General features: G+C 44.8%; 1 protein-coding gene across 9 annotated transcripts in view; it reads right to left on the bottom strand.

Annotated features, from left to right (window-relative positions):
- BCAS3 (BCAS3 microtubule associated cell migration factor) overlaps positions 1-26,428 on the bottom strand; it is a 214,736-nt gene that overhangs the window by 106,490 nt on the left and 81,818 nt on the right. For all 9 annotated transcript variants that reach the window (XR_015057037.1, XM_085876802.1, XM_085876803.1 and 6 more), the window contains 4 exons: positions 16,177-16,271; positions 10,637-10,719; positions 9,261-9,439; positions 9,047-9,135 (listed from right to left, as the gene is read on the bottom strand). Coding sequence is in view for 8 of the 9 variants with exons in the window: in XM_085876802.1 (XP_085732928.1) it covers positions 9,047-9,135; positions 9,261-9,439; positions 10,637-10,719; positions 16,177-16,271 (446 nt within the window). In the remaining variant the exon portion in view is untranslated. The remainder of the gene's footprint in view (positions 1-9,046; positions 9,136-9,260; positions 9,440-10,636; positions 10,720-16,176; positions 16,272-26,428) is intronic.

Genomic DNA, 26,428 nt, shown 5'->3' with positions numbered 1-26,428 from the left:
GTTCCGTTGAGAGCCACACGTTGGCTATGAGAGTGGAGGAAGTCAGTAATCCAAGAGTGGAGTTGGCTTTGGATTCCATAGGCAGAGAGTTCTGAGAGCAACACAGGATGCCAGACTGTATCAAAAGCTCGAGATATGTTCAAAGAGACGGCCCTGATCTCATAACTGATAATGAGGGCCTCCATCCGTTATTGGGAGAGTGGAATTAGCATGTCTAAGGTAGAGTGATGAGGTCTGAATCCAAATTGATGATCTGAGATAAGGCTATTGGAGAAAAAGAATGATTTTATGTCAACTGCGATGATAGATTCCATGACCTTGCTGATAATTGGAAGTAAGCTAATTGGTTTGTTAGTTAAGGGGATCCGTTTTTGCACCTTTTTATGTAATGCTGTGATGTTGGCTGATTTCCAAGCAGATGGAAGATGACCGATGGTAAATGCCAGGGTGAAAATGGCAGAGAGAGGATGTGCAAGAGCAGCAGAGTAGGATTTTAAGACACGTGAGCTGATGCCGTCTGGTTATGTTTCAGAATCAGAATCAGAGTTGAGAGTTGCCAGGAATTTTTCCACCTTCTCAAGTGCAAAACACAGCATTCAGGAGCAGTTTGGTATGACTTGGAACGGTGGGTGCAGGGAAAGAGGGGTTAGTGGACACAAGATTTTGAAGGAAACACAGAATTGAGGCATTCACAGAATCTCACAAGCGGAGTCGGCTATATGGTGCCATTTGAAGTGGGGAAAGGGATCGAAGGGGAACAAACACCAGAGACAGACTCGACAAGGCACCACCAGGTTTTAGAGGAGGGAGGCAAGTTTGAAAGCTCATTCTTGAGATTGGACACATGCTGTTTTCTGGCTCTCCTGAGAGTAGACACACACACTTGTTAAGGGCTTTGTGGAATGCTCTTCGGTTGCCTTCGGTTGGATTTGTCTTCCAAGAGGAGAATACAAGTTGTTTTAAAGCAACTGCCTCACCACATGATTCAGAGTACCAAGAGCAGGAGGATGGTAAAATAACTGAAGAGGAGATGGGATGAATCGGTGCATAAAGAGAGAGCAGGCTTCTATGGAAGAATTCACAGGCTGGATTAATATCAGGGGCGGTCGATATAGGAGACCAGTCCTGAAGTTTGATGGCTGCTTGCAGTCCCTGCCAGTTGGCCTCAGTGAACTGCCAGACTCATCATTGCTGAGGCTGTTCTCTGAGAATGGTCAGACAGATGTTGACCTTCAGAAGCACACGATCAAATGAGCCAATTGGGCAGAGGCCGAGCAAGATACATTGGTGGGTAAGTTTGACTGTAAAAAAGAAAAACGATGCAAAAGAGATAATGTGGAACCATGTATAAGTCTTCAAACTATCAATTCTTCTCCAGGGAATGGGATCAGCATTAAAAAAAATCTATCCGGGTGATGTGCAAGTAAAGGAGTCTCTCACATTGTGAAGGATCCACACTTTTGATGAATGCAAAACAGACACTTCCCCCCTCCTGCATTTGCTTGAAACACTCGAAACGTCAGAGACCCAAATACAAGATAAGGCTTTTTGTTCAGTCCCATGAATAAACTCCATTTCCGACCTCAACCTTTTGATCGAATTTTGAAACAAATCCAAGACACAACAAGAAAAAGAGCCAGGCCTTGTTTTGTGTGGTGTTTGTGTAGTTTTGTGTGGTGTTTGTGTAGTTTTGTGTGGTGTTTGTGTAGTTTTGTGTGGTGTTTGTGTAGTTATGCGTTACATAATAAGAGTCATAACGAGAAATAACACTTAACCAGAGAGTTGGTGTCAAAGCCACCCAATGCTCGCCTGTTTATACATTTATCGTTTTTAAAAGACAAGTCTAATAATATTTTTTATAAAGCATTGCAGTGAAGTCTGATCCAAATAATTTTAAAGCAATATATGTATTTTTGTATATTGAAATCATTAAAAAATAGTGTGGTAGATAAAAACATTAGAAAGGAAATAACTTGCACCAAAAACTTTAACATTTTCACGCTCGTGCCAGCGGTATCGCTATAGCTCTCTGTTCTTTGAACAGGCGAGCTAAAAAGTAAGATGTAGTGTTTTGACTTCACAAATATTGAGTCTCTGAAAAAGGTGCACCAACAAAATTTATTTCATCTGGACTTCATTGCATCCCGAGTACACATATTAAATGAATGGCAAGCGTCTAGTATAAACAGGCGAGCATTGGGTGGCTTTGACACCATGTTAGGTTTAAATTAAAAAAAAAAATTAAAATCATTTGTTAATTTCAACTTCACCATACTAATAGTATACCCAAAAGGAACCTCCATGCCAAATATCAGCATCCAAGTACACATATTAAATGAATGGCGAGCTTCTAAATAACTTGCACCAAAAACTTTAACATTGATGTGCTACAAAAAAGTTAAGTTCAAAACAGGTCAAAAATTGAAAACATTTGAAATTATTTTTTTAATTTCAACTTCACTACACCAATAGTATACCCCAAAGGAACCTCCATGCCAAATATCAGCATCCTAGTACACATATTAAATGAATGGCAAGCTTCTAAATAACTTGTACCAAAAACTTTAACATTTTCATGCTCACGCTGACGCTCACGCCGGGGGTATCGCTATGGCTCTCTGTTCTTCGAACAGGCGAGCTAAAAACTGCTGGCAGTGATGACCAGGTACCAAGACGTCCCACTTTGATCGGACACCTAACCCTGACCCGTGACATGATGCACATGGCAAGTACTCCACATGGGGAATAAGTGTGATTTTTAGCTCACCTGCAACATCGTTCCGGGGAGCTTATGGGATGGCGCATCGTCTGTCTGTCTGTCTGTCTGTCTGTCTGTCTGTGTTGCCCCCTCCCCACCCCCAAATATGTATTTGCTATATTTTCTGAAGGCACACACAATTCCGATGAAACTACACCACAACCTTGATCACCCGTGATGTACCAAAGTTCGTTCATGACATGAGAAAAATTGGGGCCTTAGGGGGTGTAAGTGGGGGTTGCCCCCCAAAATATGCATTTACTTTCTTCTCAGAAAATACACAAACAATTCCAATGAAACTTGACCAACATCTTCATCATCCGTGATGTACCAAAGTTTGGTCACGGCATTAAAAAAAAAAAATCCATAGGAATTTACTTTCTTCTCCGTTACATATTTTGTGGATCATCCATGCCTACCAGTGGTTCCCTGGTTGTCTTATCCAGCTGCTACCAGGTGAGCACCCATGGGTATTGTCCCCAAGTTTGCTTTTTGTATGAACAAGGCTCACTTGGCTGTACCTGGATAGGCTTGAGGGTAGAGGAGTAGCAGCTGAAACCCAAATCCTATCCAGGTTCCTCCTGATCACTTCATCTTTGTTTTTTACTTGTTCGGGTTCCTTCTGATGACTTCAATGCAGGACTGTTCCCATTTGATCTTCCATTTGATTTGAATTGAATTTATTTTAATCCCATTCTAAATTAAATAAAATAATAAACATCATGGGTCAGGGTCAGGTGTCCAATCAAAGCAGGATGTCTTGGTACCCGGTCATCACTGCCAGCAGTTATATAATGGCGGTTATAGTTATGTCTCTTATTAATTACGTAACACCAGTGCACAAACACTACACAAAACAAGTCCTCGCGAGGGTCTGCAATCTACGATTGCTCTTTTTGTTGTTATACAATTGAATTAGTCACGAACACCCTCGCATCCCCAATGCTTTGGGAACACGTGTGTGAAGCTTCTGTTTCATCTGTCGAGCCGTTCTTGAGAAGAAGATTTTTTTTTAGAGGTTTTCGGGTAAATTCAATATGGCTGCCCAACCCTGAGACATCATACGTGGGAACATTTTGTTCCTCATGTATAGGTGGCCATAGCTGTAAAGTTTCGCCTCAATATGTTCAGCCTTTTCAGAGAGGAAGACTTTTGAAGGTTAAAACAAACAAACAAAAAAAAAACAATATGCCTGCCGAACCACGGAACTGATGTCATCAATTTTTTTCTGTCGACAAATTTATCCCAAGATGAACCTCAAAAGTTTTCATACCGATTGCACGTAGCATTCTACGTATGCAATTATGACGTCATAACAAAGGCACTTTTGACATCACACAAAATAATACCTTATTTCCCACGCAGAGTACTTGCTACGTGCCAAGTTTCGTTTTTTTCCATGGTACGGTTTGAGAGATGCAGAGATCCAAAGGTTTTCATTTTTTCCAACATGGCTGTCACACCATGCGACCTATGACGTCATAATTATCATCAACACATCCGACATGAGTAGTCACTCCTTTGGTGGAAATTATGTGTCAATCTAACAAGCAGTTGCAGAGAAAAACCATGCTCACGTTCTGTGCGGACAAACAAACACATAAACAGACAGACAGAAAAATGGACCCAAATGCAATACCCTCTCCTCTGGCGATAGTTAAAATACATGGCAGTGAAATAAAACATGGGCAACACAGGGCAGTGGAAATCTTCCCGTACGGCGACGATCATGTTTGACTTTCTCCAATGAACTTTTGGAGATCGTGTCATTTCGATCCAGTTTCAGACAAGTGTCCGTGTGAAATGACAAGGTCCGCTCGTTGCCCAAACTTAAATACGGTGGACATTTCAAGAATCAAGTCTTTCGACAAATGCCACCAGCTCTCGTGTCCCGAAGGACCAACAAGGACGATTGTGGACTCGATCGATGAGGACTTGTGCCACAGATTCGGAAACGATTTGATCCTAAGGTTGAAGGAAGTTGTAATATCATCTTGTTCACAATAAACAAGTCTCCTTCATGTTTGATGAACACATTATTGCATCACAAACATTAAAACCGTTCAATTGTAATTGTAAATGCATCATCATTCCAAGCACCACTGCACAGAAATCCTTGCACATCTTCCCTTGAAATCTGTCAATCCGATCTCTTTACAAAGTCTGGATTCTCAGCTGACTACCTCAACTGCAGCAACGTCTTGCATTTCGTACCAAAACATGCAAAAGAATACTCCATGAAGTGTGACCTGACAGTTCACATGATAATAAGAGGAAAGGGCTCACAAAAATCAAGAATCACTCCTCCTCTTTCACTCCTCTTTTTCCCACCCCTGGAACAAACTCCAACACTCTCTTCAATCCCACTCCTCCCTCCACGTCTTCAAAACAGCTGTTCACCACCACCTCTTATCTTCCCCCATCCAAATCCTCGATCTTTTCTACCCCCGTTAATCCACCCCAAACCCACCTCTTTCAAATTCCCTGCTTTCCTTCCTGAAAGTCCCTGTAGTGTCCATCTTGTATACCTCATGTTCCCCGCCCCATCCCTCTCCCTTCCACAGATCTCCCAATGTCACTGTTCCCCATCGTTTTGTCCTTCCCTCTCCCACCCCTCTTGTCTCCTGCTCCCTTTGTTCTACGTTCTGTGTGTTAGCTCTTATTTGAGCCTCGACATTGTCCACAAAAAAACCCCAAAAAACGTTGTGATGGAGTGAGAAAGAAATTTATATTTTTATGTTAATTGTGCCAGAATGTATACACTCAGTCTTTTATATATCCTGCTCTCTCTTCTTCTGCAGTACCAGAATATATGATCAAACATCAAAAGCTCAACTGACCGAGTTGGACAGTGCAGGCCGCGTGCTCCGGGCATCGTTCCCACGTGGTGGGGCCGGCGCCAAGAACCACAGCCGGAGCCACTCGGTCTGCATCTCGATCCATTTCCACACGACAGGCGTGGGCAGGTCGATTTAACGGCAAGGACGGGTGGACGGCTTTCAGCGGCTCGCTGCACCTTCACGACGTCCCTTGGTGGCGTGCATTTTCGTTTTGCCACTCTCTCCGACTCCATTTACATCCAAAGAGGTAATTACGAAGAAAATGTAAAGTGCCTGGAAATCCTCTCGGTGTAATCCTCAACAAACAGCAGAACCAACACAACATTAACAACAGCCAACACCTCTCACTTTTAGTCACACCACTTAGGACCCTCTCAGCGTCCACCTGCACCACCAAACAACCAGCAAGATAATGCGAATGTCCACCATCAGTGACGTTGCTTAAAAAAGCATGCAAAGAGCAGAATGTTGTCAATATCAAACGTGGAGAAAAATCATTAGTTACGCCATTCTTTTTATCCTTGGTTATATTTTTGGACTACCACTACTGCTTACAAAATAAGGTTACTCGTCAATCCTACACCACCCATACTCTCCCCCCTCCCCGACTCTACCCCTCGTCAATCCTTACTTTTCAGGCACGACCCACCAAGCCTATATACCGCCTCCACCACACCTATGACATGTTGTCTCGACCCAAATACACCTGCATGGTCTTTACGTTCTTTGTCAACAGAATCCCATTCTGCTTACAAACTTCCTCTTTTGCTTTCTTAATCACATTAAACCACTGCAGTTTGGCTTCCAACCTCCAACAGCACACCCGTGTGGTAACTTCTGGAAACGCTACATCATGATACTGGTTACTGACAACACCAAGCAACTCATCTGGGAACCAAGATGTGCAGAGATGAACAATTCAGATCATTTGTCTTTTCAACACACTCCTGTTTTTCAGAGTGAAAATGTTAGTGCATGGTGGTAAAGCAAGGTATTTTAGGCTACAAAACTATTTTTATGATAGGGATTCAAAGACATAATGAAAGTTGGTTAAAAACAAGATCACAGCCCAATTACAACTGAAAATTCGACATTTGCAAATATTTTTTGCAGTGCAATACAAAAAAACAAATGCTTTCTCCTTACAATATCGAGGCTCATGCAAGAGCAAGGTGACGGACAGTATGAACTGACAATAGGGCGGTGACTGACCGTGGAAATAGATCGGTGGGTTCGTTTGATGACCCTTCTGGAGCGATAGGGCGACACGGTGAAATTTTCCGGAATTTAAAAACATGTTCCATTTGTCAGCCCAGTGCATCATCATTCACACATCAGCAGAGAGTGATGCAGCTGCTGTCTAGCAGAGGGATGGGGGTACTGTATGACAGTATGACGTAGTCTGCATAAATGTACAGGGAGTTCACACAACATCGGAAAGGTCAATCCCATCCATCGGGACCATACTCTGTGCAGAGCGTTGGTGCTGCTTAAGCAGTCTCCTTGGCGATTGGACACAATCCTGGACAAGTCGCCACTCCGACACAGTATACCAGCATGCTGGCACTCATTTTGCCGACCTCGGAAGGATGACAGGCAGAGTCAATCCCACCTGGTATTAATTCAACAGCTGAGTGAGATTTGTACTCAGGATCCCAGGATCCCAAGCCCACTTCCTAACCATTAAGCCAACACCAGGCATAAAAGGTCCTTTACAAATATGTAAATACGTCTCCGTACAATTGTTCCTCACTGCAGGTCTTTCCTGGCACGATATTGCATTTCTTTATAGTTGGTGATTATGATTGCTTGTTTTGCTACAGGTCCTGACAACATTTAGACTCTCTTCAAGTCGAAAGTTCTGAGTTTCAAAACGAAGCAAAGCATAAAATATAGACTTCTACAATGACGAACTAACGTGTTTGTCCCAAAACAATGTCTCAGTACTCGGACTGAATCCATACAGTTCTGAATTCCACGAAGCATGAGGGGTTGTGAGCAACCAATGGCTTTTGGACTATTGCCTACAATAATAATTACACACAATTAAAGTTATATCATGGACACCACTGCTTAATAATACAGTGCTTATAGAAAGTCTACACCTCCTTTCAAAATTTTAACCTTTTGTTTCCTTCTCGCCTGGAATTAAATTGCATTAAATCAGACTTTTTCCACATCGTAACCCACAACTTCCAACTGAAAAACAAATGATACAAATTTCAGAAAATTAATTAAAAATACAAAACTACAATATCTTGGTTGGATAAGTGTCCATACCCCTGAGTTTATACTTGGTGGAAGCACCTTTGACAGCAATTACAGCTGTGATTCTGTTGGGATAGGTCTCCACCAACTTTACACACCTTGATTGGGTAATATTTGCCCATTCTTCTGCACAAAACTGTTCAAGCTCAGTGAAGTTGCGCGTCGAGTTTGATGGACAGAAATCTTCAAGTCATGCCACAGATTTTAGATTGGATTTAGGTCGGGGCTCTGACTGGGCCACTAAAAGACATTCTTGGGGAAAATGCCAGGAGCATATTCAAGGCCCCTTTATATGGAATGTGTCATGTGGCAAACAATGGAAAAGAAAAGGACATTCCATGGCTTGTAGAAAATACCAGATGACAGAAAATAAGGCACATTTTAAAAAAATCTCGTGTGCATCCTGCACTACCCTTGTGTTCTTAGGAGGAAGCAAGTAATGCTCTGGAAAAGTTCATATAAAGGGAGGAGAGGAGATTGGGACCATACTCTGTGCAGAGCGTTGGTGCTGCCTAAGCAGTCTCCTGGGCTATTGGGCACAATCCTGGACAGGTCACCACTCCGACACAGTATACCAGCAAGCTGGCGCTAATTTTTCAGACCTCAGAAGGATGACAGGCAGAGTCAACCCCACCTGGTATTAATTCAACAGCTGAGCGGGATTTGAACTCAGGATCCGAGGATCCAAAGCCCACCACCCTCACCATTAAGCCAACACTCGGCATATATAAAGGGGCGCCCAACATATGAAGGTTAAAACCCATCAGTACGTAAAGTTTTTTGTGTTCCGTGAAATGAAAACACATAAGATAATGAGCATACGTGTGATTAATTTGTTTAAAAATTAGTGCCCCTATTATAAGGGGGGTGGACACTTATCCAACCAAGATATTCAAGTTTTACATTTTTCATCAATTTTCTGATATCTGTCGATTTTGTTTTTCCCTTGGAAGTTGTGGGTTACGATGTGTAAATAAAGGTGGAAAAATCCTGATTCAATGGAATTTAATATCCAGGCTATGAGGAAACAAAAGGTGAAAATTTTGAAAGGGGATGTACACTTTCTCTAGGCACTGTAGCTTTGAAGATTGTTAAACTGTTAATAAACAAATATTGAGAACAATCAAACCAACAACTTCAACAATATGCTCGGACTTAGGGTATTCACGTCAGAACCCACCAGATCCAGCTTCAATCTCCAGAGCGGCAGCACGAGGGGCCGATGAGGGACGGGGCATTGTAACTGGATCAGATCTCACCGGCTGCAGCCTGAAAACCAGAGAACACACAAGTAAATCACTCCGACATGGTACACGAACATGACATGTGGCTGTGCTGCCATAACAAAAGTCCATTGTTGCAAAAGTTCTCGTGACATCCCACTCAGACTTCACCGCAGGCTGTGAAGATCCATAATGTCTGGCTGCAATGGTTCAGGTGTTCCTTGGGATAAGAGAGCCGAGGAACTGGAAGACAATACCATGGTCTGTCCTGAGGACTGCACGGTCTTAAACTGGAACTGCGGACCCATCCAGAGGCGCCGGTGAGGGCCAGTGTGCGTCACTATTTCCACCTGCACAAATTTGCCGAGAAGTTATCAGTGATAGTAAAGCATTGTGTACAAATTATGTTAACGTAGAAATGTGTTATTATATGAAGCACAAATGTGTACCTTTGTAAACGTTCCCCAAATACAATGGATAAAATATAGGAGACTCGTTAAAATGAACCCTTCCAACTTATATAGTCCCTCTGCATTATTAAAATAATAATGGCAAAATATATAATCAAGGGGACATCTACTTATTACATACATATGTATAGCAGAATATTGACACCCCACCCCTATCCCTTCCCTCCCTCACGCTGTGTATGTACCCCGATTTTCCCCTCTTCGAACTTCTTCCAACCTTCTTTACTTCTCTTCCCATTCCAAAGACCCCTAATTTCCCTCTCCCATAAATCCTTTTATATTTATATTTGCATTACTTTTAATATAGTCCCATTCCAATCATGCAAATAAATAATAAATAGATGGCCCTTCAGTGAAGAAATAAAAATGTTTTGCAATATTTTACTTGAAATCAAAATTTGTCTCGAAGATTATTCTTTTCAACAATAGTGTACAGAACAAACCAGAAAATTTCATGAGAATGAATTGTATGCATCGAGTGAGTTTACAGGCATCACTGGATGAGAGGGAGGGGTGCAGTAGAGGAGGGGATGGAGGGGATGGTTTTGGGGTACAAAAGTACCAATTAAAGGGAGGGGGTGCACATTATCTCATGCTAACTGTAAGGATTTGGCTGCTAATCCTGGCGGCGAGGCCGGGATGATGGGAGGGCTCAGTCGTGCCAGGTGTATGCGAGAGAAATGAGGGGATACCTGCAAACTCGATTTCAGCACTTTGTGAACTTTGGGTAATAACACAATAGCTCACACAGCTGCATCAGGGTGGATTACATCGGCCTGACATGCAAAATTATTATTACAATCAAGCACAAGCAACAGAGAAGAAAGTAGCCGTGCGAGAATGTTTTTAGCAGCAAATTCGGCATTCGAAGTCACAATTATGGAAAAGGAAGAAGAACAGAGGAAAAGAGGGAAGAAGCTGCACTGGAAATGTGCACACATTGATGGGAAAGTCAGACAAGTTGTCACTCCATGGGAAATCTGAGTGAAGATCTTAAATCGTTTCATATGCGATTGATCTATAAACAATGCACAACTTAAATCAACACATGGAGAGTATTCAACAAGCTTGCCTTACCTGGGAGAGCCATTCCTCGCCTTCCACCCCAGGGTCGGACGAAAGGCTTTCGTTAGACCCACAGTTTGTACAACTGTGCCCGTCTGCAAAAGGACGAGCATTGCACGAGTTTAGACAACGGGTCCTCAGTCAGTTATTTCAGCACACCTTGCGTAACCACAATGAATGTGGTACCCCATCAAACCACTGTGGATTTTCAATTATGCTGGCTTACACAATACCAGCAACAACTGTGACCTTAATCGAATGCAAGTCTGAAGAGAGAGAGAGAGAGAGAGAGAGAGAGAGAGAGAGAGAGAGAGAGAGATCAACACAGCATCTTTCATGATGAAATACACGAGTTCACTACTTCAAATGATCTGCGGCAGTTCTAATCCGACAAGGTTCATCTAAAATGGATTCTTCATTGCAAAATGGCATGCGATTTCACATTGGGTTGAAACAAAGAAAGAAAATTTAAACAAAGATTATTACACATCTATTTTCACCTGCAAAATGCATGAAAAACAAAAAAAAGGCATGAGGCAGAACCTCTTTGGATTTTGGACAAGGTAAGATCCGAGAGCACGTAAGGCTCAGCCATGATGAGGTTTGATGAAAAGACAATGGCATCGTGTTTAGGGGAACACGGCAACGTAGTCCGGTGTACAACATACGGATGCATTTAGTTGCCGGCTGTCGGTCTTTTTACCCTCAAAGTTTTCATATTAGGCCACTAACTTTTCCATGGGAAAGGTTTGTTTGTTTTTTATGATGAAAAAACTAAAAATAAATGATGCAGAAGTGCTCCCATTTTACTTGAAATCCACATCAAAATGTAGTCGACAATAATCCACAGCTTCCCTTTTCCCGATCGTCCGTCTCCGACTCCCCCTCCTTCCACTTTCGTTTTTATTTTGACTAGTCTCTAACATAAATTTGTCCAATCAGAAGCCTTCGTCAAGTCGGCCCGGACATTCCGAGAATCACCAGAATTTCCTGTACCGCCATGAAGTGGAGGGTACGCAAGATGAAGCGATAGCATTCAGTCAGTCTTTCATGGAGGCTTCTGTCTTCCAGGAGAACCATGATAAAGACAAAAGTATGTTTTTACCGTTTTATTTACACATGATGCATACTCCTTGGTTTCAGTGCCATTGTCCCGATGCCCTTTGTTTATTAAACAATTACTGCCCAAGGCGAGCTTGTTCATCTGCTTGCTAGATTCCCAGCACTTTATTTGAGTATACCGGATTCGGGTTAAATTGTTAACTCTTTTTCGTTGTGGTTTCAGACTGCATTGTGTCTCAGGTCAGGCCAGATCAGATCTGTGATTTGCTACAGGTACCATGTAAACCTGTACTAACCTGTTCCATGGTCGGGTTGTCGGCGACTAAACCATCTCCCCCACCAGGTTTCCTGGTGAGGAGGGTGTATAATATGGACACCCAGCAGGATTAAAAACAAAAGCTGTCAAAGATCGGAGGAGCTCCTCGTGAGCCAAAGGCCATCCATATTTAGTGCCCAACTGTGTCTGCGGACGTCCTCCTGCGGTTGGGTTACTTCTTATTAGGAGGTTGTTGGCAGGATTTGCACTCCGGCTACTGTAAAACCCTTCATTCCGCAAAACACAAAAATGCAAAGAAATCTGAAAACCCACTCCGTGGGAGTTCCTCCTGTGCAGATGCCCTCCGCAGAGCAGCTCACTGGATGACGGGATTGGGGCAAAGTCTTCGGGACCCCCAATCTTTGATGATAGGAGGGAAATCACGGGGTAACCTTCCCGGGTCAGATTGCGGTAGTGTGTGTCGGGGTGGTCCTGAGGTGTCATCCACCAGAAGGCGGTCTCCTTGGGTTAACCTGAGGCAGTCGCTTTGGGTGGGTGCCTGGAATGTGCTATCCCGAAGAGAGGATGATCACCTGTCTCTGTTATCATCTGAGCTCAACCATTTGAACATTGGTGTTGCAGCACTCTCTGAGGTTCGGAGACCAGATTGCAGCGAGATCATGGCGGGTGGTTACACCTACTATTGGTCTGGTCGCTCTGATGGTTACCATGCCCAAAGAGTTGCTGTGGCTGTGTCCAATAAGCTGACTCCAATGATAATTGAGGTCCAATGATAATAATCAATAAGCGTATAATGAGACAAAGGATTCATCACTCCTTGGGTGTCATTTCCCTGGTCTCTGTACATGCTCCGACTGAGGCAAGTGACCTCACCGTGAAGGATGCATTCTACGCCACGCTCGAGTCTGTGGTTGATCAGTGCTCCAGGCGAGATACTCTTCTAGTCTTGGGGGATTTCAATGCATCGACTGGAACTGATGGAGATGGCTATGAGACATGTGTTTTTTTTTTTTGTTTTTTTTTGTATACCTTGGTCGAGGCTCGTATGAGAGCTAACACACAACTCACAGCAAGGAGGCATGAGACAAGAGGGGCGGGAGTGGAAAGGACAAAACAGTGGGGAACAGACACATTAGGTGAACTGTGGAAGGGAGAGGGATGGGGATGGGACGGGGAACATGGCGAAGAGAAGATGGACATTTCAGGGACTTTCAGGAAGGAAAGTAGGAGAAATGAAGGAAGTGGGCTTGGGTGGATTATCGGGGGTAGAAAAGATCGAGGATTTGGATGGGGGAAGATAAGAGGTGGTGGTGAACAGCTGTTTTGAAAGCCTGGAGGGAAGAATGGGAAAGAATAGAGTGAGGAAGTTTATTCCAAAGGCGGGAAAAAAGAGGAATGAAAGAGTGAAGATGAGCAGTGATTCGTGATTTTAGTAGTTTTACCAGAAGGGGGTTGTTGGCGGACCTTGAGTGCCCTGTGGAAATGTGGTGGGGACAAATCGCAGAGAGAGCAGGGGGGCAAGGCTGGAGAGGAGTCGGTAGAAGACAGAAAGACCACCGACCAACCTGCGGTGATTGAGTGAGAGGCCCAAAGACTCAGCTTCATTGCGGGAGATGCCGATGATCTTAAATGCCCTGGTTTCGACAGCGTGAAGCCGAGAAAGGTGGGAGGCAGGAGCACCAGCCCAGAGGGGAGAGCAGTACTCCATCAGGCTACGGACAAAAGCTTTGTAAGTGGTCAGTAGCTCAAGAGGGCCGAGGAAGGACTTAGCACGACGGAGGATTCCCAGTCGGCGATTGGCTTTGGAGGCCAGGTTGGAAATGTGACTTTCCCAGGAAAGGTCATGGCAGATAGTGAGACCCAGAAGCTTGAAAGAAAAGACTTCTTCCAGAGGATTGTTGAGAAAGTGGATGGGGGGGGTTTTGTAAACGTTCCTTTCGAAGAGACATAGTGAGAGTGTGAGATTTGTCTGGATTGAAAGACATGTTCCACGTGTTGGACCAGTTTGTGATTTTATCCAGATCTGCAGTGAGTGAAGAAGCTGCTGCTTGCCGGTCTGAGGGATGACAGATGGTACGGCAGAGGGTGGAGTCGTCGGCAAAGAGAAATAGAGGATTTTCCAGAGAGTCCGAGAGATCATTGATGAAAACCAGAAAAAGAACAGGGCCCAGAACGCTACCTTGAGGAACTCCAGCCTGCACAGGAAGAGGGGATGAAAGAATGTGTTAGTCCCCATTGGTCAGGAACTGTGAACCAGAATAGCACCAAGTTTTTGGACTTTGCAAGAGGTCACGGACTTAGGGTGGCTGGTTGATGGTTTCAGTGCCCACAGGCTCATCGCTGGACTTTGTATTCCAACACCGGTGATGTGGCAAAGAGATTGACCATGTGCTCGTTGATGGTCGCTAGAGGATGATCCAGAACAGCAGGGTCTACCGCTGTGCTCAGTTCCTCTATACTGACCACATGCTTGTTGCAGCAACTCTAAAGTTCCAGCTTAAATCGAGGAGCACGGTACCATCCCAGCCAAGGCTGTATGTTGGAAAGCTTAAGGATGAGAAGGTAGTTGAGGAGTTTGCGAACAGGCTGAGTGGAGATTTGGGGGGTTTGAGTGCTTTGGGGGAATCCTGAAGGGTTTTGGAGTGCGTTCAAGACCACCGTCCGTGATGTTACCAGTGGATGTCTTGAAACTCACCGGAGGGTGAAGAAGAATTTTGTCCCTCAAGCGACACTGGATACCATTGACCAAAGTCGCAGGGATGGGCTTTATGGCAGAGCTTAGCCCTTCAGGGAGTTGAGGCGTAAAACTGTACGTGCACAGAGGTTGGACAAGGAGGCCAATGTGTGATGAATCTGTGAGCAGGTAGAGCATCACCTGTGGTCAAGTGATTCTCGTGCTGCTGACGGGAATTTAACCATTGCGTTCCTCCAAGCCCATCCTTCGTTGTGCTGCAGTTAAAGCAGAGGGTGGTGGGCTCGTGACAGAGGAGTCCAAAGTGAAGGCCCGCTGGGCTGATTATTTTGACAGGATGCGGCGGGCTGTTCCACCAGCTGTTGAGTTGGATGTCAGGGGTGCTACTCTCCCTATTGCTGACCCTACAATCAACTGTGATCCACCTTTGTTTATGGAAACACAGGCTGCGGTGAACCGGTTGAAATGGGGTAAAGCTCCTGCGATTTGTGGCATCCCTGCTGAACTTCTCAAGGCTGGTGGAAATGCTGCACTCATGTTGTTGCGTGCATTTCTGTGCTCTGCCTGGAACACAGGCATCATCCCAACTGACTGGAAGAGGGGCCTTGTTGGCCCTCTCTGGAAAGAAAAGGGTGATCACCAGGACTGCAACAACGACTGAGGGGTGATGCTGCTCTCAATGCAAGGCATGGTCTTTGCTCAGATAATTCTTGATAGGGTTCGCCATCTGCTTGAGTACCAGCACCCAGACCAGTCAGGCTTTACATCCAAGAGGTTAATGATTGACCGTATCGTTGCTCTTTGGGTCCTCACCAAACGCAGACGAGAGTTTCGGCAGTGGCTGCTTGCAGCTTATGTTGATCTCTGTAAAGCGTTTGATTCAGTGAATTTGTTTGACTCATTCTCGGTAAACATCCTTCCGTCATACAAAACTGCTCCTGGACTCTGTGCCTTTTTCACCTGAGAAGGTGGAGAAGGTTCTTTCAACCATCAACTCTGACTCCACAACTTGACCGGACGGCATCAGCTCACGTGTCGTAAAAATCCTGCTTTGCTGCTCTTTCACCTTCTCTCTCTGCCATATGTCATCTTCTTGGAAATCAGACATGATCACTGCGTTACATAAAAAAGGTACAAAAACTGATTCTCCCCGCACCCCCTGCAGACCTATCAGCTTACTTACAATCATAAGCAAGGTTATGGAATCCATCATCGCAATTGATATTAAATCCTTCCTTTTCTAACACCAAAGAAATTGATATTAAATCCTTCCTTTTCTAACACCAAAAAAACAACAACCAAAGCACGACTTATGAATGATAGTTACATAATGACTAGACACAAACATTCCATTGAAATGCCACAAAATATTGAACAGACATTTCATAAAATGATATGTACAGCGACTCTCACAAAATTTAACCAAAGATGGAGTGCAATGTTTTGTTAACTTCATTGAGTCAAGTCCTTCCTTGACTATTCTCAAATCTACGAGCACACCGGCCAAGTCCAGCCACTCACCTCGCCGACCTCGCCAAGCCTGCACTGTATCCGAAGCGAGGAGTAGCGGGTGGTTGTTGTCAAAGGGTGGCCGTGCTTCATCCCACAGTGCACTCCTGTATTTGATAGGGTGGACTCAGGGTCAGTACTTCCACATGAGTTCAGGGTTGGGGGGCGGGGGGGGGGGTATTGCAATTTTCTGTTGCATGAAGTGTATCGTGCAAATTCCTTGGACACGTTAACAGCCCATCAGAATTTTGTTCATTTTACAAACAAAATCTGTGCTTATGGAAAAGCAAGATGGTGCAGGATAAACTGTTAGCATACTGACACAGTGGGATGAATTTACATGCCGTTAACAGTTTGCTTCTGTCATGTGCACATCCCCAGCATGTATGGTCGCAACCTGCGACAAAAATCCAGTAACCTGCTGATTGGGAAACGTGCATTTGAAGCACTCTTAAAAGATGAACAGCGGGATTGGGAAACACACATTTAATGCAATAATAAAAGATTAACTCGACACCTCTCATCCATGTCAGCCTCTGCCACATTTATATCAGAATGAGCTGATTCGTCACACGGTCACCGATTGTTTAACCCCAATATGGTGCAGTTCAATAACTTCGTAATGCTATTTTTTTTAGGGAGACGCATACATTTGCTGCTAACGTGCTTGATTAAACCTTGCTAATCATTTTTATTCGACATTTAGTCCGTGGGCCAAGGGGACCTACCGTGCACCGCCCCACCCCCCCCCCCCCCCCCCATGATCCAACCTAATGTGCATAAGTATGTTCATTGATGTCCCCTTAGATGAAAAAAAATATTGTTATGGTTGTGGAAATTCACAGAACACCATTCAGGTTTCCCAGAGATCAGTTATGTTGATAAGTGTGTGTTCAGATTAGATTTCCCCACCGATGTCTAAAGGGCAATTATTCGTGTAACCGTGCTGTGATCTTTGAGATAGTATTATTCTTTTGCTGTCTTTATTTTGGAACAACCACATCTCAACAACCACAACCACTACTTCAACAACCACAACCGCATCTTAACAACCACGCCATCCCCACCACAGCGCCAACCATGACATCTCCTCACCATCCCCTCAACAAAATCTCCACAAACGAACAACATCGCCTCACCTTCATCTCCATTGCGCCGCCATCTTTTCGCCAGCCACGGCGAATCCCAACGAGCGGCACTTCTGCCAAACACAACGGCTGCCTCGTTGGGGCGACGGCCAGCGATTTCTGCCACGTCCGCTTTCCATGCCCGGTGATCTCTGCAACGTCCGCTCTCTCCGCGTTTGGCGACGAAATCGGATCAAAACACCAAAAGGGGTGGAGTCATCGGGGGGGTGAGAGGTCGAAGGTGGCAGATCAAACTCACCTCCCCGGACCCCATAAAAAGGCGCGTTGGAACGCCAAGCGAGAGTTGTTTTTGCCTGCAGTCTGTCTGGAGGCGAGCTGGAGTCGGGGTGGAGAGCGCCAAGGTTGGAGTCCAGTGCAGGGCAGTCGGGGTAATCGGAGCGCAGCAAAGCCTGGAGCGCAGCCAAGCCTGCAGTACCATGCCGACTGTGGGTCGGTGGTGACTGCCGGAGAGTGGTCGCCAGCCAGCGAAACGCAGACGACGGAGCAAACGCCGAGGAACGGGCGGGCTCGTAAAAGAGCATCAACTCTTGAAAGAGCAAAGGCCCGTTCGTTCCTCTGAGGCGTCGTCGGATGGGCCCGATCGACCAGGTCGCATGGCAAGGCCCGGACCAACCGAGTCGCCATTACACCATCCACCGTGTTGACGGAACATCGAGGGTCGCTCAGCGAGTCACCACGAGGGTGGCAGGTAACCAGCACGGTCTCACGGGGCTCCTTCAGTCTCCAAAGCTCCGCGAACATTAAAGGCCTATGGGCCCTGTTCTTGCCCTTTCCTTTCCTGGGGTTTCATTTGTATGAAAGTTGTGGCGCCGTGTCTGCTAAGTCGAATTGTGGTTAAGTGATTGTGTACATAATAAATAGATACGGCTGCAGGTCTTTGTTTGTTCGTGTCTTGTCCCTACCCCCATTCATTGCATACGTGCTTGTATATCTGCATTGCTTCATTGACTGCATACGTGTGACAAATAAATGTCCTTGTTTGAATGTTCACCTGCTCGTTGTGTCCCCTTCCTCCATTGAGCTGCTGTAATTACGTACGGAATATTATCTGGCTTTTAATAGCCGATAAGATAATCAGTTCCAACGGGGCCTCGCGATAATACACCGCTCGGCAAATCGCAAACGGAGCGAGCTGCTTAAGCGGCTCGTTTCCAAGCAGGTCCCATTGAGGTACAATCTCTCGGTAGTCTGTCCGCGCGAATAATTAGGTAAATCGACCATTCGGCGATCGGACCCTGTAGCGTCGGTAGAGTATTGGCAAGGTTGTGGTGTGCTTTAAAAACACACCCGTAGCTGGATTTCGGCGTTGATCCGAAAAGCTACGACTGGATTGTCCGTCCGGTGGGCGCGTGCGGTCGCGATTAATTAAAAGCGGTCGCCCGCACGCCGAACGGGTGTAAACCATAACAATATGTTAACATTGAAAAAACTCCTTTGGTCTAAGTTTTATCACGCCCTGTCTCGCAATATGCTTTATTGTTTCACAAGATTATCAATAAAATGATGAACTGTATTCATCTTATATATTATTTCTGAGTTTGTGGTTTCGTGTCGCGCTATCTTCGACTTTGTTCTGCGCTCGAGTAACGTGATATTCGGCTTACATTATCTCAAAGACCATATGAGGTGCATGGTACAAAAAATAGTAAATAAAATGGTTCTGAAACAGGGAAATCGTATTCCACTTACTGCATTAAAGTAAAATTACGACTGATACTCTGCCTCAGTTCCTTTCTCAAACACACCCACCCCAACATGTCGCGCAGAGCGCAGGTTATGCTAGTTTCAAAAATGTTCAACCTCAGAGCACATCACCCGTTATGTCCAAATGTAAGATTAAAATATCATGAGTAAGAAATTATAATCAATGCTTCCATATACAGTACATGTATGGGGAAGCACGTTTCTCGTATGATTTATCGTCACTGTCTGTGCCGTGGTCTGTATCTGAGAAGTCATGTTCACTGGTTGAATCAAACTCATCACGTCAGTCCTCTTCTGCTGATTCAAGAACATCAACCAACTTAGATGGAAGGGTGTCAAGCTTAGGCCACATTGGTTCCATTTTGTCTCCACTCGCAGTCCAACCATGGTTATCGGTTGGAGAGGGGATATGGGGATCTGGAAGATGGGCTCTCTTCCACATTGCAACTTGGTAATTAACTCTGCGGATGTGTTCTTCCAGACTGCTCTTACAAGGTGGAAAAGATGCTACATCTACATTGACAGAGGGGGTGAATACATCTGAATCACCTCTGCATTTCTTTTTCATCATTTGGAGCCGGGCTTCATCGACATCTTTGAATCTTGATGTGCCATACAATGCACATGTGAATTCTTTTAGGCCTGTTATTAATTCATCTGAAACGGACCAAGATTCTCCCAAGTTTGCAAGAGGTGTCATGAACTTGTGAGATTTTTGTATCAATTTGATTGGCTTGATTTTTCCCAAACCCTTTAAATGCACTTGTGGAATCACAGCCAGTGAATGCATGTAGACCAAGTAAGGCAGAGAAATACTCTGGAATGGACTGTTCGGCAAATTGAGAGACATCAATCAACCTTTTCTTGTTACCCCTTCCTGTATCATCGAGCAAGGTAACATCTGAGATCTGATGAGCATAGTGCAGCAAAATGAAGAAAATGTTGCTGTAAGGGTTCTTTACTCAAATATTCTTGTCATGTTGTTCTTTACCACACATGCAGGAGAGAATTACATGGGAATCTGTTTCTTCCTGAGATGATTTCAAATAAGTGATCTCTGATTGCGTCACCCACTTCCCATCTGGAGCGGTTAACAAGTACGCAGCTCCTTCCCGGATGAATATCATTTTGCTGCCCTGAAGCTTCTTGGCCATGTCATCTTTACTCCATCCATCTTGTAGGACTTGAATTAGCTGTTTCTTGTTCTCATCATGAGTCAGGAATTGTTTTGCAGTCTCCTGGTTTCATTGTATTACCTCCCTGAATGAGTCTCTTCTCTCTGCATACTCTTGCCTGCTTTTCACATGACTTTACCGAGTCTGTGTTGTACATGTCAGTGTTGAAGATGACAACTGAACGGGATGACACTGCATTGACGGTATTGAGGCATATCTCGCAGAAATTCTCTGGTTGCTTCCTCGTGTAATAGAAGACAGCATTTCGATCTTCCAATATCACTGTCTCATCATGAGGAGGTGAAATTGAATCGTCAACATCCTTACCAAGATGTTGGAAGCCCTTAGATTTGTCAGTTTTTGCCAGAAAACTGTCTGATGTATCTATTGAGTAGGGAACAGGGGTAAGTGGGTACTTCATCACTTTGTGCAAGTTTAGTTGAACACCTGAAGCTTGAGCCTTTGCAAGCAGCTGAAAAGCCACTTTGCCTTAATGCTCATTAGATTACCTTTTGCCAAGATATCTTTAACTTGATTGTCTTATTTGTGTCTGCCATGGTCTTAAGCTTTAACTTCTTGATTGGCTCAAATAAATCTGCCTTCTTCTCGAACCTGTCCTTAATGATCTTTTATTTTTCTTGCTTTCCGATATCAGGGGCTTGCATGACATCTTTCTGAATCTCATAAGGTAAACGTGTGCCTGAAGATAGGTAGTACAGCTCTGTCTTGTCAGCGACGTGAAATGGATTCAGAGAGCTCTTCACTGCTCCCATGGCTCTCTGTAAACATGACTCACTCTTCCATATCTGAGATAGACAATGATCACAATGCTTGTTCGCTTCATCAGAGTCTGAGATCATATCTGCGAGGCCAAGAGTTGCATGAAGCAACTTTTATCTCTCATTTGACGTCCGAATCCACCTCTGATAAGAACTGCAGTTGCTCAGAATCACAGAAAGACCAGCACCACTCGCACCAGCTCCACGGTGACTTGGCATGTTAAAAATGGCGTGAGAAAACATAGACCAATAGAGTTTTTTCAATGCCAACATCTTTTTTTCCATCAAAGGGGACATCAATGAACATACTTATGCACATTAGGTTGGATCATGCGTGTGGGGTGTGGAGGGAGGTGCACGGTAGATCCCCTTGGCCCACGGATTAATTGATTAGATCTTTGGAGTCCCTCATCGTGAGTAACACTCGACACAAACAAAGCCAATGGAAATCTGACACAACAAACCCGAAGAAGGTATAATCAGCAGAGACCTACAGGCCTGATGTCTTCGGCCCACCAGAAAGCCAAGATGGTGACCATATTATTTTGTCTCGGTGCCCTGTTGGGTGGAGTCAAGCGACAAATGTGGGTGTGGTCCGGCAGATGTCCGACCAATGGGTGCACATTTCAAAAATCGATCCCCAACAAGAACCACATCAACAATAATAACAACCACGTGGAGCTCTTGTCGACCTGTGGCACATCACAGGTAAAACTTGAGCTCCCCTACTTTTCAAAGGAGATTTTAGGTGCAACTGCTTTGGTGAACAAACAATACAAATATGAAGACCAAGGAGCTTTCCAAAGAAATCAGACAAAGTGCTGGAAAAGCAACATTCATGAATATTTCAGTCACTCATTATCCCTTTGAGTACAGTGAAATCCATCATTAAGAAGTGGAAGACGTATCATAGCATCCAGACTCTACCCAGATCAAGTCGCCCATCCAAACTCAGCAACTGGGCAAGCATAAAACTGGTTCGGGATGTCTCTGTAAATCTAACAATGACTTTGAAAGATCTGCAAGGCTCTATGTCCGAGATGGGAGTCAGTGTTCATCAATCAACATCATCCCGTTCCCATCACAAATCTGGCCTCCATGGATAGGTGGCAATAAAGAAACCATTACAGAAAAAGACGCGTCCAAAAGCTCAGATGGAGTTTGCGTAAAAGCATCTTCATGATGGTGCAGGCATTTGGAGAAAAGTTTTATGGTCAAACGAGACAAAAAGTGAACATTTTGGTCCAATTTAAAGCGTTACGTCTGATGCAAGCCGAACATGTACATCACCCAGTCAACACCATCCCTACTGTCAAGCATGGTGGTGGCAGCATCATGTTATGGGGCAGCTTTCATCAGCAGGGACTGGCAAGCTTGACTGATAGAAGGGATAATGGACAGTGCAAGGTACAGGAGAATCCTTGATGAAAACCTGATTGAATCAGCCATGAATCTGAAAACGAGGTAGGAGATTCACATTTCATCAGGACAATGGTCTCAATCACAAAGCTCAAGCCACACTGGAGTGGCTGAATAAGAATATAATAAACGTTCTTGTGTGGCCCAGTCAAAGTCCTGACTTGAACACAATTGAACATTCATGGTGAGACTTGAAGATTGCAGTCCATCGACGATCCCCATCAAACTTGGCAGAATGAGAGCAATTTTCACGTGAAGAATGGGCAAAGATTTCACCCTCTCACTGTGTAAAGCTGGTGGAGACCTACCCGAAAATACTCATAGCAGTCATTGCTACAAAAGGTTCTTCCACAAAGTACTGATCGAAGGGGCTGAATACTTTTACAACCAGTGAATTTTGATTTGTACATGTTTTTTTACAGGTATTCCTGACATGTAACCTCCTTCAACGAAAACACTGTTGAGTTTGATCTCTTCAGTTGTGAATAAAAAAGTTCATTTGGAAAAATTGTTTCTACATAATTCATAATTCATCTAAATGTGGCATTATTGGTAGGGGGTGAATACATTTGCAGGCCACTGTATACATACAGTACCTTCAGAAAGTATTCACACCCCTCAACTTTCTCATATTTTGTTGTGTTACATCCTGAATGTAAAATGGATTAAATATAAATTGTTTGTCACCGATGTTCAAAAAAATACCCCACAAAACAAAGTGAAGACTTGTTTTTAGAAATTTTTACAAATAAATGAAGAGTGAAAATGTCTAAAATGTCTTGCGTCAATAAGTATTCAACCCCCCGAGTCAACACTTTGGAGAGGCGCCTTTGGCAGCGATTACAGCTTCGAGTATTCTTGGGTGTATCTGTATCAGCTTCAAGCTCTGTCAAGTTGGATGGGGAGAGTCAGTGAACTGCGATCTTCAAGTCTTTCCACAGATTCTCAATGGGATTCAAGTCAACATCTTCCCCATCCAGAAGAGCCAGGAAAACAACATCTTTCGAATCTCAAGTCTGAACTCTCAAACATGTCTCCCTCCTCCAAATCCGGGTAGCATCTGGTTAAGTCCGTTTTTTTTAATGTACGTTACCCCTCCATTTCCTCAAATGGCCGCACAGCTGACACTGCAAGTGAAAAAGCTGAATGTCTAAACTCTGTTTGCTTCTAAATCTTCTTCCTCTTTCGGCTTGCTCCCGTTAGGGGTCGCCACAGCGGATCAACCGTCTCTATTTCGCTCTACCCTCCACATCTTCCGTTGACACTCCAACCACCCGCATGTCCGCCCTCACCGCATCCGTGAACCTCTTCTTTGGCCTTCCTCTTCTCCTCCTGCCTGGCGGCTCCATCTTCAACATCCTTCTCCCGATATACTCCGTTTCCCTCCTGTGCACATGTCCAAACCATCTCAATCTCGCCTCTCTCACTTTGTCTCCAAACCGTCCTACCTGCGCTGTCCCTCTAATATACTCATTTCTTATCCTATCCATCCTCGTCACTCCCAACGAGAATCACAGCATCTTTAACTCTGCCACCTCCAGCTCCGCTTCCTGTCTTATTGTTAGTGCCACCGCCTCCAAACCATACAACATAGCTGGTCTCACTACCGTCTTATATACTTTCCCCATCACTCTTGCAGCTACCCTTCTGTCACAAATCACTCCTGCAACTCTTCTCCACCCACTCCATCCTGCCTGCACTCTCTTTTTCACTTCTCACCCACACTCTCCGTTACTTTGGACAGTTGATCCCAAGTATTTAAACCAATCCACCTTCCCCACCTCAACTCCTTGCAACCGCACCATACCACCACCCTCCCTCTCATTTACGCACATGTACTCCGTCTTACTCCTACTGACTATCATTCCCCTTCTCTCCAGTGCGTACCTCCACCTCTCAAGGCTCGCTTCAGCCTGCTCCCTACTCTCCCTACAGATCATGATGTCATCCGCGAACATCATAGTCCATGGAGACTCCAGTCTGATCTCGTCCGTCAACCTGTCCATCACCATTGCAAACAGGAAAGGGCTCAGAGTCGATCCTTGGTGCAATCCCACTTTAACCTTAAACCGGTCCGTCATTCCTACCGCACACCTCACCGCTGTCACACTGTCCTCATACATATCCTGCACGATCCTCACATACTTCTCCACCACTCCCGACTTCCTCATACAATACCACAACTCCTCTCTTGGCACCCTATCATAAGCTTTCTCTAAATCCACAAACACACAATGTAACTCCTTCTGGCCTTCCCTATACTTCTCCATCAACATTCTCAAAGCAAACATCGCATCAGTGGTGCTCTTTCCTGGCATAAACCCATATTGCTGCTCACAGATCGTCACCTCTCCTCTCAACCGAGCTTCCACTGCTCTTTCCCACAACTTCATGGTGTGGCTTAACAACTTTATCCCTCTGTAATTTCCACAGCTCTGCACATCACCCTTATTCTTGAAAATCGGAACCAGTACACTTAATCTCCACTCCTCTGGCATCCTCTCACTTTCCAAGACTTTATTAAACAATCTGGTTAACAACCCCACTGCCATCTCTCCTAAGCACTTCCATGCCTCCACTGGTATACCATCTGGGCCAACCGCCTTTCCACTTTTCATCTTCTTCATAGCAGTCCTCACTTCATCCTTACTGATCCACCCCACTTCCAGATTCACTATCTCCACCTCTTCCAACCTTCTCTCTCTCTCATTTTCTTCATTCATCAGCTCCTCAAAGTACTCCATCCACCTTCTCAACACACTCTCCTCGCTCGTCAGCACATTCCCATTTGCATCCTTTATCACCCTAACCTGCAGCACATCCTTCCCAGCTCGGTCCCTCTGTCTTGCCAAACGGTATAAATCCTTTTCCCCTTCTTTTGTATCCAACTTCTCATACAGCTCGTCATATGCCTTTTCCTTGGCCTTTGCCACCTCTCTTTTTGCCTTTCTACGCCACTCCTTGTACTCCTGCCTACTTTCTTCATCTCTCTGACTATCCCACTTCTTTTTCACCAACCCCTTCTTCCTTATACTTTCCTGTACTTCCTCATTCCACCACCAAGTCTCCTTTTCTTCCTTCCTCTGTCCAGATGTCACACCAAATACCTTCCAAGCTATCTCCCTCACCACTTCTGCTGTAGTTTCCCAATCATCCCACCCATCTTTACCACCATCCAACACCTGTCTCGCCTCCTCCCTAAATTCCACGCAACAATCTTCCTCCTTCAGCTTCCACCATCTGGTCCTTGGTTCAGCCCTCACTCTCTTCCTCAAACTCACCTCTAAAGTCATCCTACAGACCACCAATCGATGCTGTCGAGCTACACTCTCCCCTGCCACAACCTTACAGTCACTAATCTCTTTCAGGTTGCATCTCCTACTGAAGATGTAATCCACCTGTGTGCACTTTCCTCCACTCTTGTATGTCACCCTGTGTTCCTCCTTCTTCTTGAAATACGTATTTACCACTGCCATTTCCATACTTTTTGCAAACTCTACCACCATTTTGCCCTTCCACATTTCTCTTGTTGAGACCGTACCTCCCCATCACCTCCTCATCCTCTTTATTCCCTTCCCCAACATGTCCATTGAAATCTGCTCCAATCACCACTGTTTGCTTCTAAATCTTGCGTCCCAAACCCAAAGCTTTCTGTACCCACCTTACCCGGTCACAACCAGCTGCTCCTGGGCTCTGTGTCCTTTTCTCCCGACAAAGTGGAGAGCTTGCTGTCAAACCTCGACTCTGATTCTGCAACCATTCCAGACAGCGCCACCCACGTGTCCTAAAAACCTGCTCTGCTGCTCTTGCTCACCCTCTCACTTGCTTAAGGTCATCTGCCATCTGCTTGGAAATCAGCAAACATGACTGCTCTCCACAAAAAAGGTGCAAAAACAAATTCCTGCAACTACAAACCAATCAGCCTTCTCCCAATCAGTAAGGTTATGGAATCCACCATCGCTTCCAAGACTAAATCCTTCCTCTTCTCCAACGGCTTGATATCTGACCACAAATTTGGTTTCAGACCGGGTCACTCTTG

Source organism: Eptatretus burgeri, chromosome 4 (genome assembly GCF_056783735.1).
Source record: "Eptatretus burgeri isolate ZD-2024b chromosome 4, Ebu_testis_v1, whole genome shotgun sequence".
In the NCBI taxonomy this organism is placed as follows: Eukaryota; Metazoa; Chordata; class Myxini; order Myxiniformes; family Myxinidae; genus Eptatretus; species Eptatretus burgeri.
The sequence above is the reverse complement of the archived record's forward strand: the minus strand, read 5'-3'. Positions and strand labels throughout refer to the sequence as shown.